The sequence below is a fragment of the Ambystoma mexicanum genome, chromosome 6q (assembly GCF_040938575.1).
Source record: "Ambystoma mexicanum isolate Mex_15411 chromosome 6q, UKY_AmexF1_1, whole genome shotgun sequence".
Taxonomy (NCBI): domain Eukaryota; kingdom Metazoa; phylum Chordata; class Amphibia; order Caudata; family Ambystomatidae; genus Ambystoma; species Ambystoma mexicanum.
In genome coordinates, this window is record NC_090937.1 from 80,314,359 (window position 1) to 80,327,725 (window position 13,367).

The 13,367-nt window shown below is 43.8% G+C and overlaps 1 protein-coding gene across 2 annotated transcripts in view; it reads right to left on the reverse strand.

Annotated features, from left to right (window-relative positions):
- Window positions 1-13,367, reverse strand: part of UBA6 (ubiquitin like modifier activating enzyme 6) — a 1,607,755-nt gene that overhangs the window by 1,059,876 nt on the left and 534,512 nt on the right. For both annotated transcript variants that reach the window (XM_069630498.1, XM_069630497.1), the window contains exon 11: window positions 7,012-7,074. In XM_069630498.1, the coding sequence (XP_069486599.1) occupies window positions 7,012-7,074 (63 nt within the window). The remainder of the gene's footprint in view (window positions 1-7,011; window positions 7,075-13,367) is intronic.

Consider the following 13,367-nt stretch of genomic DNA (forward strand, 5'->3'; position numbering starts at 1 on the left):
AATCAGAAATGCACACATATGTAAACCCCTCCCGCGAACCGGCCAAGTTAGTGCTGCAAGGATAGGAAGCTATCGAGTAGCACTACTAAACGGCAGATCGGCTGGGGCACATACTACAGAAATTGCAGAGCTTATCCATTCCTATGACTTAGATATACTCCTAGTCACTGAAACATGGTTCACAGATTCTTACCCTAGCATATTTCATGAGCTGGTTCCAGATGGCTACTCGATTAAACATATTAACAGGACCCTGAAAAAGGGAGGGGGCATTACCATTATCCATAAAGCCACGTTAGCTATCGACGGCTTGCAAGTGGGACAATTGACTTTCCAAATTTCCCCAAAAGCCACTATTTATATAATACTGGCTTATAGACCCCCTGCTCCCTGTAAGCAATTACTGGGAAATCTGGATGCATTTCTTAGTATTGAGGGGACCAAACACAAGGAATTGATCCTAGTGGGCGACTGGAATATAGGGTTTGATGATAAAACCAAACCAGACTCTATGGAACTCTCTATGGACCAATCAGTCTTGGCTTAAGAGGCCAATTTCAGAAAATAAAACGTTAGCCAAGACTGCCTTGTCGGAATACAAGCTGGCTATGTCTTAGGTCAAGAAAGATTTCTTAGGAAAAAAACTACAATCTGCTAGCAATCAGCTGAGAGAACTATTCTCCGTTATATCGAGGTTCTGTAATCCAACCTGCAAAAATGCAGTGCCCGATTTTTCTGAAGCACGAGCTAACCTTTTTAATTATTTTTTCATAGACCAGATTGAAAAAATAAGGGGAGAAATTGAACAAACAGCTTCTGTAAATCCATCGGCACATGCTAGCCCACAAGTGACTGAAGTAAATAACTCGCAAGATCAGATCTCACCATGGTTTTAATTTTCATCCAGTCACTAAAGAAAATTCATTTTCATTCTCTCTCTCTCTCTCTCCATCCTTAGATGTTGAGGTACTACAAAACTATCATCCTATTGCAGGACCGCCAAGGTCCTCAAAAAGGTTGTAACCAACTCCAGGATTTCATCGAACGTGAATTATTACTGGACAAATTTCAATCTGGGTTCAGACCAAAATATGGACCGAGATTGTTAAAGCCCTGAGACCAAGGGGAGCTCACAATCCTGGTTATGTTTGACTTGTCCGCGGCCTTTGACACAGTAAACCATCAAATTCTCTTGGAACTACTACAGGAGGTAGGAAGAGTATCTGATTCAGCACTAAACTGGTTTAGGTCTTTCTTGACCAACCATCAACAGCGTGTGAGATTGGGCGAGTTCCTGTCAGACCTCATCTGTTTGAACTGTGGGGTTCCGCAGGGATCCTCCCTGTCCCCACTGCTGTTCAATCTGTATATTCGGCCACTTCTTGAAATCACTAGACGCTATGGGCTGGATTTCCACTCATATGCTGATGACACCCAGATCTTTGTACGAATTGCTAATTTCCAGGAAGCATTTAGCAAATTAGGGCTATGCCTGGAAGAAGTAGGCAGCTAGATGTCCAAGACCTATTTGCAACTTAATGCTGCCAAAACCGAACTCATATTATTCAGACCTAAAAACGTGTTGTTAGCAGCCAAAAAGCTGCCTATTCCATCACTTTTGGGCAAGATTCTCAAATTGGTATCTAAAGTCAAAAATCTGGGTTGTATGTGGCAAGAAGACCTGGGCAGTGAAGCCCAGGTGGGAGCAAAGATCAAAGCAATATATTTTGTCTTGCGAATGCTACGCCAAGCACTCCCCTACATACCAACTAAAGATCATTCATCTGTGGTAGGGGCACTAACTAGTGCCCACTTAGACTATTATAACAGTCAACTGTTGGGTATTCCTGCCAAACAGCTTCAGCAGCTCCAGAAAGCACAAAACATGGCTGTTAGACTTATATTTAGGTTAAAAAAAGCTGACCATGTGTCTCCATTTCGCCGGGAGTTGCATTGGCTATCAGTCGATGATCGCATTAAATTCAAAACAGCCTGTATTGTCTTCAAATGTATTAATGGCATTGCTCCCCTGTACTTAAAAGAACTTGTACAGCCATATAACCCGACGATACAATTGCGATCCAGCAACAGACATCTTCTGATTATCCCTCACTCTGTTTTTACATCTAGAGGTGACTGAAGATTTTCAGTTTTTGGTCCCAGGCAGTGGCACTCCCTGCCACTACCTTTGAGAACAATGAGCTCACTTCTCCAATTTCGTCAGACACTGAAGACCTTCCTTTTTAGGTAGACGGCCTGTGTTTTCGGGGAGCCTGTTTCGACCTTCCTCGTCTACCTTCAGCTATGTCATCTGCGCCAATATACGGTTCATTTCGTTTGGTGCGCGCTACAAATGTAAAAAAATCAAATCAAATAATGCGTGGGTGAAGCTGGAAATGCATCCTCCTACTGGAGAAGCATGAGAGCGCCCCTGAGGCGGAACATCACTTGCTCTTAGGTGGTGTACCACCTCGAGCAGGGCCTCTGCCCCGACCTCTGCGTTGTCCTATGGGCTAGCCCTGGGAGGATTGGCCTTGATTATTTCCCCAGGAAGAACCCTGACCTTGATTGTAGCTGGATCCTCGTTGAGAGTTTTGGCCTCGAAAACGGCAAAAATGTCCGTTACCCCTCTGTCCAGAAGGCTTGTTAGTGAGTTGACCTAAAGATTTAAGAGTATCATAATCGCCCTTTGCTGTTTTAAGTGCGTCTTCTACGGCCTTACCGAAGAGCACGTTAGGTAACTGGCATGTTTTCAGAGTGGCCTGCGTTTCCGGTCTAAAACCTGACTGGCGCAGCCATGCATGCCATTTAATAACGGTCCCTTGCGCAATGACTCTTCCGGCATTGACCGCTGCGTCAAAATTGGTTTTAAGGAGACAGCTAGACAATGCCCTCTCATCTGCTGCCAGCTGTGCTAGTTGGGATTTGAGTGGCTCTGGGGCAGACGAAAGTAAAGCAGACATTTTCTCCCACTTGTGGCAGTTGTAACTAGCCAAGAGAGTTGCATTGTTCGCTATCCTGGTTTGATAGGCCGCAGAGGAGGCGACCTTTCTGCCCATGGTGTAGAACTTTTTGCCTCGGAGGAAGCAAGGGGTGTGCCTGCTCTCTTTCTAGTTGAAGACACAACTAAGGAGTCTGGTTTCAGTTGTCCTCTAATATATAATGGGTCTGAAGGTGCGGGTCTGAATAATTTCTCCACACGTGGGTTTACAGCCCGTGTGAGATTAGGGGCTTCTAAAGATGGCTGTATTCTGCACTGCACTGATTTCAGTAGCGGGATAAACTGGGCCACTGTCTTTTTGTCCCCAAGGATTTGTTCTGCAAAGTCTCTATCCTCCTGTACATCCTGGGTGTCTGGAGTGTCTTTGTTAAGAGGGGAATCTATAGAGTACATATTGACTTCTTAGTCTGCCTCTTGGTCCTCGTCATCCCCATAATAAGGGTCCTCTGTATCCTCATCAGTAAACTGAGGGTCAGCTGCCTCTACAAAGGAGAGATCTTCTTGGTCTGATTCAGGGTCATAGAGATCTATGACTGGGCTCTGTAAAGGAGCATTTGAACGAGACCTCAGAAGGGGGTTGAGTAGGTAAGACAGAGGCTTGAGAACCAGATGGAGGTGTGGTGGGGGCAGTGGAGTTGAAGCTCTGAAGGTAATCCGGGTTCTTTTCGAAAAAATTGGCCATAAAGGTAATTCTTTTCATCACTCTGTCAATATCTTGTGAAGACCATTCCTTGAAATTTGGGATTACCACAGATTGAGGGGAAAGTCCTAAATCCTCATCTGTGGGAGGTACCACTTTAGGCCTAGATTCTTTAGGTTTTTCTATGAGCCTGTATTGTTTAGGCGTTCCCTTCTGAGGTGTTTTTCCCTAAGAGGATTCTTGTCCCTATGAGGGTTTTTTAGGTCTTTTTGTGATGTTCCCCTCCGCCCCCCACCCTGGGGCCCAGAGGAGAGTTTTACAGACTTTTTGAGACCTGCCACCTTATCTGACGCCGAGCATCGAATTTCAGATGGGGGTAGGGCCGAGGCCTCGTCCACGGACGATTGACCTTCGGAGGCAGTTTTGCGAGCGACACCCTTGTCGTCTTTCGCCGGTTGGGCCCTGTCGTGTGGCAATCGCCTCACAACATGGCCGCCGGCCTGCGCTTGAGTAGCTGGAGCTACTCCGTCGCCCTTGGCGTCCGAAAGGACGGAGTCGCTGCCATCGCTAAAGGCGCCTTCTACCTCTATAGCCTCGAGCTGCCTGGCGTAGTGGGCCCAGCATTTCGTGGAGCGGTCCTTTAACGTCTTTGGCTTGAAGAGCATGCATGCTTGACAAGCTGTTTCGACGTGGTCTCTTGGAAGACACAAGTTACAAACTAAGTGTTTGTCTAACTACGGGAATTTGCGATTACACTTTGAGCAGAATTTAAAAGGTGTATTTTCCATAATAGGTTATGGCAGCAGCGCAAACAAAGTGTAGGAAGGGGAGTATATGCATCTTAAAATGGCCTCCCCCCTTTCTCCCTACGGTCTGAGCCGAGGCCCGGGGCGGCCTTCCAAGGACGGTCTGTCGCGGTAGTCTTCGACGGGCAGTTTCTCTGTCTTCACCGGCGTGGTGTTTCAGAGGTCGGTGAAAGGACAGAAAGAAATACTATCGCTAATTGTAAATAGTCAATGGCTTTACGCCGAAAGGAACTCCGCTATACGCGTCTGTCTAGAATGGAGGAAAAAAACAATCTGAGGGATCCCGATGCGTGGGGGATCATGGACACAGAGGATGTCACACTAGTGATAGTATTACTGGCACGCCCTGTTGACGTCCCTTTTCAAGTTTCGAAAACAACAACTGTAATACTCTGCAGCTTCCACTAGATGTCGGCCTATGCACAGCATGTGATCTAAGCAGATTCCACAAGCCTCAGAAATAAATATATATATATAGAGAGAAGAGAGAAAAGAGGAAGAGAGAGAGAGAGTGAAAGAGAGAGAGAAAAAGAGAGAAAAAGAGAGAGAAAGAGAGAGAAAGAGAGAGAAAGAGAGAGATAGAGAAAGAGAGAGAGAAAGAGAGAGAGAGAATTGTAATCTATGTCAGGATATTAGTTTCCAAGTATTTGTTTTAGCTAAAAGAGGAATATAGATGCTGTGAAAATAACACTTTGATCATAGCATTCTCTCATCTCCACAGTTTATCTATTTGTATGTAATTGGCCAGATATAGACGTGGAAGCTGAACCGGTAGCCCTTCTATTAAAAACAATGTAAACTGGGAAAGACATGTAAGGATCTTGTTCCAGTCTGGGTCATCAAGTTGGGAAACTTGGGGAATTCAATCTTCTATGAAGCCACAAAAATGGAACAGTAGTGAAATATGGTGTCTGGTAGACTGGCTGCTACCTGCCCTTCCGCCAAAAGGTTGCAGCGCTCAATGCCTTAATTGGCCCAAAACTAAATTATGTAGGAATAGCCAAGTAAAAGATGTAAAGGTTGAAGAGCTCAAAATGTAGCTGTAAGCATTCAGGTGAACCTTACAAAAGGGATTATACTGTTCTAGCAATTACATCTTTTTGGCGGCTGCCTGTCAAACTTGTATGGTGCATTAAAGTACTGTAGCTGGTGCATAAGCCTTCCATTATGTAGGTCCTAATCTCAATATAGAGGAAATTAAAACCTATCTTCCTCTTTGTGTTCCATCGAACAAAAGGCTTCAGACTATTCTTTGGTAGACTGTCATGCCTGGGCTTACAAAGGGCAATTCAGTCTTTTGGCCCCTACCCTCTAATTTTTTTAACTTTCTTTCAAAGTTTGGTTTATTAGTAGACAATCATTTAAAGATCCTGAGTCACATGAAATTGACATTTTGCTTGTAAACAGTTTGGTTGCCGCAGTTCAGATAGTTATAGGGCCAAGACACCATATGGATGACTGTACGGCTGGTAAATAAAATAATTATATACAAGTAAATAACTGAAAATAAATTGCACAAAGATAAAAAGGATAGAGTTGGTGAAATTTATGAAAATACTAGTTACACTTTTCCAAGAATTAGCTTTTTAAAATAAACCACCTGTCAAATTCAGAGGATATTTCCTTCTATATTAATACATTTAACCTTGCAATCGAAAATGTTAAACATCTTGATACACTCCCACTCCATTACTCTGCTAGATTGCTACAAAGTTGTGACTCAAATTCAACAGTTTGACTTGGGAGAACCATTGTGGATATATTTTGTTAATAGCCAAAGTATCTTCCAAAAATGTATGTTTCTTTTTAATACTAGACAAAAAGAACATCTAAGCTGGGTGTAGTAAAAGCAACGTTATCAGTGTGCATTAGAATACAATCCTGTGATCACATGAGGTCTCCCTAGATGGGTATAATTCTAGATCAGTCAGAATTATGTGCATCATGATCTGTATGTATATTGATAAAATCATTGGTAATAAAGGGTATCCCAGCAGAAGCCTTGTTGCATGTAAAGAGATTGAAACCTCTATGTGTACACAAACACCCTTGAACTGACACACGGAGCATTCACCCATGTACTAAATCAAGTCCATTTGCAAAAGAATCCTGCTGGACATCTTCTAGCATCAGACTGCCAATTGCCCATTTGCGATAAACGTTTAATCGAACAGGAATACAAGTAACTTGATATGCTCTATCTTTTTCCTACCAGGAAGGGGTCCAAGCTAATCCACATGTGGAATAAATATGGTTTTTCAAATGAAATGTTCACAAACATCTTTCAATCTGCACACAAGGACATACACATGTTCCAGGATACTTCAGAATTTGCTTAAACTAAAGCTGCAAGCCTGTATATAATGGGGGGCACGTTATCTAAACTGCTCATAATGTCATTGCAATTTGCCATGAACTAATTCTGCACAGGAAACCCCAACTTGTAAGTCCAGAAATCTTTAATAACCATGTTGTGAATGATTTGGCAGCAGAAGAAAAAACGATAATAGTTCATGAATAGGCATTTGAAAGAATAAATTAAAAAAAAAAATGTCTTGACATACCTCAGGTTTACTGAAATCTGCAACAAGGTAATTTGGGCACTGCAATTGTTTTTCAAGACTTTCCTGTGCAAACAAAGAAAAGAGATTTAAATAAAAAGCATGCCATTTCGCACACAATCCCTGCTGATCACATGAGATGAACAAGGGTAAAATGTGCAAATCAAGGCTAGTGAACACCTGCATCATTTCGGTCACTATATTTTCACTTAAAGCAGCACAAAATGACACAGGTAAGTGTTTAAAATGGCACACCGTGGCCAACAAATGAGAAGGAGAACAGACAAATTAAAGAAATCTGTTGACAGGGTTCAACCAAGATAGGTATTTAGCTGTGTCAGATGACTCCATCCTAAAGAACATGCTTTCAGAAAATAATGTTCAAAGATTTAAAACATGAACAAAATTGTACAGTGATAGCAGTTGTATTTCTATTTCCAACATTGTTAAAACTGGTTTGTTCTCACCATCAACAGAATAGGGAATGTTTAATGCTTTAAATACAAATGATTTCAAATGTTTTATTTTCTTATGTTCCGTCGTAGCCTATGTCCAACAAGCTGACAACAAAGGCTTTGAGTATGCTAGCTTCAAGTCACTAAAATCATTCCACGATGGAAATAGACATTCCCTTGAATCACAAGTAATTCTTCAGTAAAATGAAAAATGTTTAAAATAAATAAATACAAAATCTAACAATGTTTCACTACCACAGGAAATGCAACGGGTTGTGTGAAAAAGGCAAATTTTGGATCCTTGTTAACACAAAAAACAAATATGTTAATTAAAACATCTCGTTCTTACTGGTAGCAGTAAATGTAGCACATCTGTTTAAAATAGAAGGAACAGACCGGAGATGGCAATGAAAGAGTATCTACTTAACTATAACTACTACAAATGTAAAACGTATTCTTTATATTATGCCTCGCTCTCCTACATTCTCAAATTTAGCAACAGACTACCAAGTAGAGAACTTGGGAGGTGGGAGCAACATGCAGGAGGGAGACGCTAAGCTAGGCTTATGATGAGCCAGGTATTTTTGAAGACTGCCTCGCAGAAATGAGCATGATATCTAGTTTATGAAAGCCCTTCTTGACCAGAGAAAACACTGGATCATCGAAGATGAGCAGGGGAGTAATATATGGGCTGATATCAAAGACTGAATTAATGTTGGGAATGAAAAATGGACGAATGTAGAGCCATTACAGAAACATACTCAATCCCTGTTGATTTATAGAATGCATCTCCTATTATCCAGTGTATCCATATAGAAACTTTTCTTGTGTGCTCCAGAATCTGTTCACAGGTTTCCTAGTGTTCTATGTGAGTATTCAGATCAGTTGATGCAGGAGACTTGGTGATTGAATTGTATTTACAGAGCGCAAACCTAGATGGAGAGAAACCAAGCACTATCAAGAAACAGGAGGACAGTTACAAATGGGACCGGAGTGGTGATAGAACCAGGGATAGAAAGTTATGCCTAGTAATTCCCTATAGAGCAGGGTTTTCAGTTCTTTACCGAACTGTAGCTGTGCCAATTGCCACCAGGATGGAGCTCCAGAATGTCAGGGCAAAGCATGAACTGGACTTTTTCCTGGTCTTTTCCCTGAGGCTAGGTTTTCAGCCTAGCAATGATTTGGTGCCTAGATAAGTGTGACTGAGAGGTTCGAGACCTATGTAGGTGTACAACATTTGGCTCTGCAGATGTTTTGCAATACAACTCCTGTCAGCCAAAGCCAGCATAGACAATAGTCTTAGTCCAAAAACTCTAGGGAGGCATATTGCAGGTTCCTGCTGTAGAACAATAAACCGGTGCAGGTGGCTAACTCAAAGGGCCTCATAAGTTTGGTGGTATTCCACCAGTAAATCTGCCGGAATTACAGGTGCCGGTAAGGATAGGACTCCATGGGGGGGATGCTGGTATTACCGGCACCAGTAATACCTGCAGTTTTTGCCAGTGGGGAGCTTTGTTTACCATCAGCACTTGGCTGGTTGTAAATCAGGCTCAAACTTATAGTTCAGCGGTGCGGGAAAAGTGGCAGAAATGGAATTACCACCACTTTTTCCCCACACCGCCAATCTTGTAACGAGGCCCAATGTGTTCATTCTGTTCTTGTGAACTGCAACTAAGGGTAACCTCTAAGTTCTGTAAGCTTGAAGAATAATTCGAATGTGCAATGCAATCTCGTAAGCAAAATTCACACAAAAGACTCTCCGGTTGTTACTTGGAGTTGGACAGAGAGTTGGTTGTGTGCAGACCCTGTGGTCCTTCACAGCCTTTTTTGTGTTATCCACTACACTACGGTGCTTTAGATAATGAGTTCTCACCTGCTTGCAATATTGTGTTGGAAAACCAAGTTGCCTGCAAAAGTGAATGCTGTACTCCTAAGGCCATAGGACCCTTTTGTCCATACGTATTGTAAATGTTCCCATATAGGGACAGGATTGGAGGATAACGTAGAGAAGCATTAGTTAAGACACAGATGATACATCTAGGGTATTTTATAAAAAATTTAAACAAATGGTTTGGGAAGTCTTGGATGGTTTAAACTAAGGGCTCCTTACAGCTTTCTCAACCTCCTCGTGGGCTCCCTTGACCCCAACTCAGGTGTCCCAAACTACCAGATTGTACACTACATTTTTTCTAAAGCACAGAAACCCCAACTATCAACGTCTTTTCTAATCTTGAATGGAAACCTACCTCCCTTAGGGAATTTCTAAATTATCCTCTCACTTCTCAACCTGTACCCTTCTACTCTCACTTCCTCTATGTACTCCCCTTTTCTCGTCCCTCTTCTTCTCTTCCCCTATTGTCTTCCCATCGCATCTCTCTTCCGCCACCCTCTCACTTCCTGCACCTCTCACTTCCTGCACCTCTCTTTCCTTCTCACCTGCACCCCTTTTCTCTCACCCCTCCCTTCAATGACCCCAATATATTTGTCAGTCTACCGATCTCATCACATTCTCTCTATCCACGCTCACTCCACAATTACTCATACCACCTTCCATTTTCTTACCACTTTGCTGGGCTATATTTCATCACTAACACTCACTCTCACCTTCTGTAAATGACCCTGCACTTCTTCCCTCTCTCTTTCACTCACCTTTTACACCCCCCTAACCATACTACACTCAGCAGGTACCACTCTCTTACACACAATACGTTACCTTCACTCTCTGAGAACACTGCCAGTGTCTCCTCAGCGCTTCACTCTGTATGTCCCCTGCCTTGCTTCATGGACCACCACTGCTCCATCTGACCTCATCTGAACACCTTTCTATCTCATCTGTATTGCCTGGGATCTTATAGCCCAGCCTACCCCTTCCAACATTCACCCCAGCTCCCATTGATCTCCCTAGTCACATGCTACTCTTAGGCAGTCTCAGGATAAGTTATCCCCTTTGGGGTTGGATGTCCTCTGGAAGGCTTTAAGAAGGTTTTTAGCTCCAACACCTTTCCAATCTCCATTTGCCGGGTGGCAGCCATGTGCTCAGGCTGCTAGATTTCCTTGTGGTGTTCTTCCTCTGCTGGTGAGCTCTGTTTCCAACTGGGTTTAGGGTGGATTTCTGTGTCCCTCTCGGCTGCAACCTCGCCCTCGGTTCATCTTCTGTTGTTCCCACCATGCTCCTGGAGTCAGTCTGGCGTTAGAGGTCTGGTGTTGGGAGTTGCATCACTTTTGGAGAGGGAAAACACCTGTCCATTACATTTATGGTCTCCATTCCACTCTTCCAGTCTGGGTTTTCTTGGCTGCGCTCAGGTACATTCTGGGAGGTGAGGTTCTGGAAAAAAAAAAGAAGAAAAAAAAAAAAAGAAAAAGAGGCTGCCAGGCTTTGACAAATCATTGGAAGGCTTTGACAAATCATTGGAAGATATCACTTCTCCCCAGCAGGAATATCTTCCCTGTAGGGCTAGCGTGGCAGCTAACCAATAGTCCCCCTAGTGGTGGTAACATGCAGGAGGACCTTCCATGAGAGGATTCCCCTCTTGGGGATGGAGACGTTCATTCTGTCGTTCCATATGAAACCCCAAGCTACCCACCACAGTCTTATAACACGCTTCATAATGTTACATTGTAACATGGTAGACTCCTCAATTACTGAGACGAGGAGGCCCAGAGGAGGTGTGAAGATCAATCCCTTGAAAAAGCTAAAGGACTGATAGTCCACCGGGGAGGAACTGGCAGCGTTGTATAAAAAGAGACAAAGGACTTAAAGTTTCAAGTTCAGCTAGGAACAGCAGCATGAGTGGAGCAGACTGCAGACAGGAGTTACAAACTCTGAGGACAGACTGCAGAACGGAGGATGCCGGCACCAAGCTGCGAGAGTCCTGCAGGGGGCTAGCAGGAGCAGACCAGACTAAGACCAGAGAGGCGAAACAGTGGCGTGACCTCGACGAGGTAGATCATTCGGTCCAACAACTACGCGGACACTGTGCAGAGACGAGGATCACAGAGTCAGCGCAGAACAGCAGAAATAGAACAGAAAAACCACAGCAGCCGCCAACATGGACCCTAGTCCCAGGAAGAACCAGTTATGTGCCGCGGCACAGATGAAGGTAAAGGGAGGCACGGGAGATCCAGTGGGAATACGGGGGTGGCGGAGCAAAAGGCTGCAAGTGGAAGAAACTGAATAGTGTGTCGGGAGTAACCTCCCTTAGCCCATTGGCAGAGACGAGGCTACTTGTGAAAGAAATTAGAACTTGTGCATTGGGAGTAACCTCCTTCTGTCCAGTGGCAGCGAAAAGGCTACTGGTGAAAGACCGTAACCTATGCATTGGGTGTAACCTCCCTCTGTCCATTGGCAGAGACCAGGTTACTGTTGAAAGAAACTGTAATCCGTGTATTGGGAGCAATCTCCCTTGGACCAGTGGAGAAGACCACGCTACTAGTGAAAGAGACTGTAATCTGCAAATTGAAAGTGATCTCATTTGGCCCAGTGGTGGAGATAAAGCTACTGGGGGAAATAACTCTAATCTTGACATCGTTGGTGGTCTCCCTCTGCACAGTAGCAGTGAAGAAACTACTGAGGAAAAGAACGGTGCAGTGATGGTCAAAAGTAAATTCCCCAATAGCGATCTCATCAAGAGAAATACTGTTAAAAATTCGGAATTATTGCTAAATCAGAGAACCAAAGATGATCTTTGGACCATTATCCAGAGTCCAAAGGAGGAAAGTGCAACATCCATTGGGGGAACTGTGGCAGGAGTTAAAATGTCTGATGGAAAGTGTTTGTAGATCATACCAAGGAACTATTTATACCAGGAGAAGTAAGACATTCTCCTGGTTGGCAAATCAGACCCTAGAGTAACAGGCGAACTATAACTTTGGAAATTCTTGTTGGAACTGAATAAGGAGAAGGGAATCATCCTAATGGCGTTCCGATTTGAATTCTAAGTGTTTAGTGTTGGAAGGTTAAAACCTTTTGTTAATCAGGAGGAGGGAGTCATCCTCCTGAAAAGTATTTAGTGATTTTCTGTTCGTAGTGATAGGACTAGATCAGGAGTTTGGACAGAGACAGATTAGTTTAAAAGACTAAACTGACCAGATATTATTGTTGATTAGGTAGGGGAATACCTCTAGAGTAAGGGATAGTCTTTTTTTTCTTCTTATACATAAATCTCACTTTGAACCATGCCACCTCTGTGTCTGACTTCTACTTCTGGCACCTTGTTACACAGGCATTATGGAAGAGACAGTGGTGCCCAGCAGTTATATACAATGCACAGAGGCGGAGAGGACTGTGCCTCCAAACTCCCTCACACCAGCTCTAGGGTATGACCTTCTGTGACATACAACGTGGTAGGTCTCCTACCCAGATTGGGAGGCGTCATGGCACCTCTTCTCACCCACCCCCCACACCACCAACCGGGTCAATCCCTAGACCCTGCCACACGAGGCACAATGAATTGCCATACCACTGAGCGACAACCCCAGCCTCAACAGTCAGTCCGTTTATATTCAAGACATTGATGAATTCCTTTTTAAAGGGGAATGGAGGGTAAAGAGAAAAAGTGGAGATTATCTTGACGGTGGCAGGAGGAAGCAGCATGAGCGGAGTAGGATAACATTTGGAGAGCAAGAGGGATGTCAGGATTGAAGAGTATTCCCAGGCTTCTGCGCAATGGGTATGAGGAGAAATTACTTTGCAGTAATGTTCTTTTTATGGATTCATCTCCCACATATTCCTCATCCTAATAGATCATCCTCGCAGTGCCAGCTGGTCGGGAAATTTTGACAGGGGGCAGAATATGGATCGATGTCGTCTCTCGACCACGCCACTCCTCTACTCTGGACATGACTTCAGTAGTACATATAGGTCGCTGCTTTGCCCCCATCTCTCAGTTCCCCACCTTTTTTCTC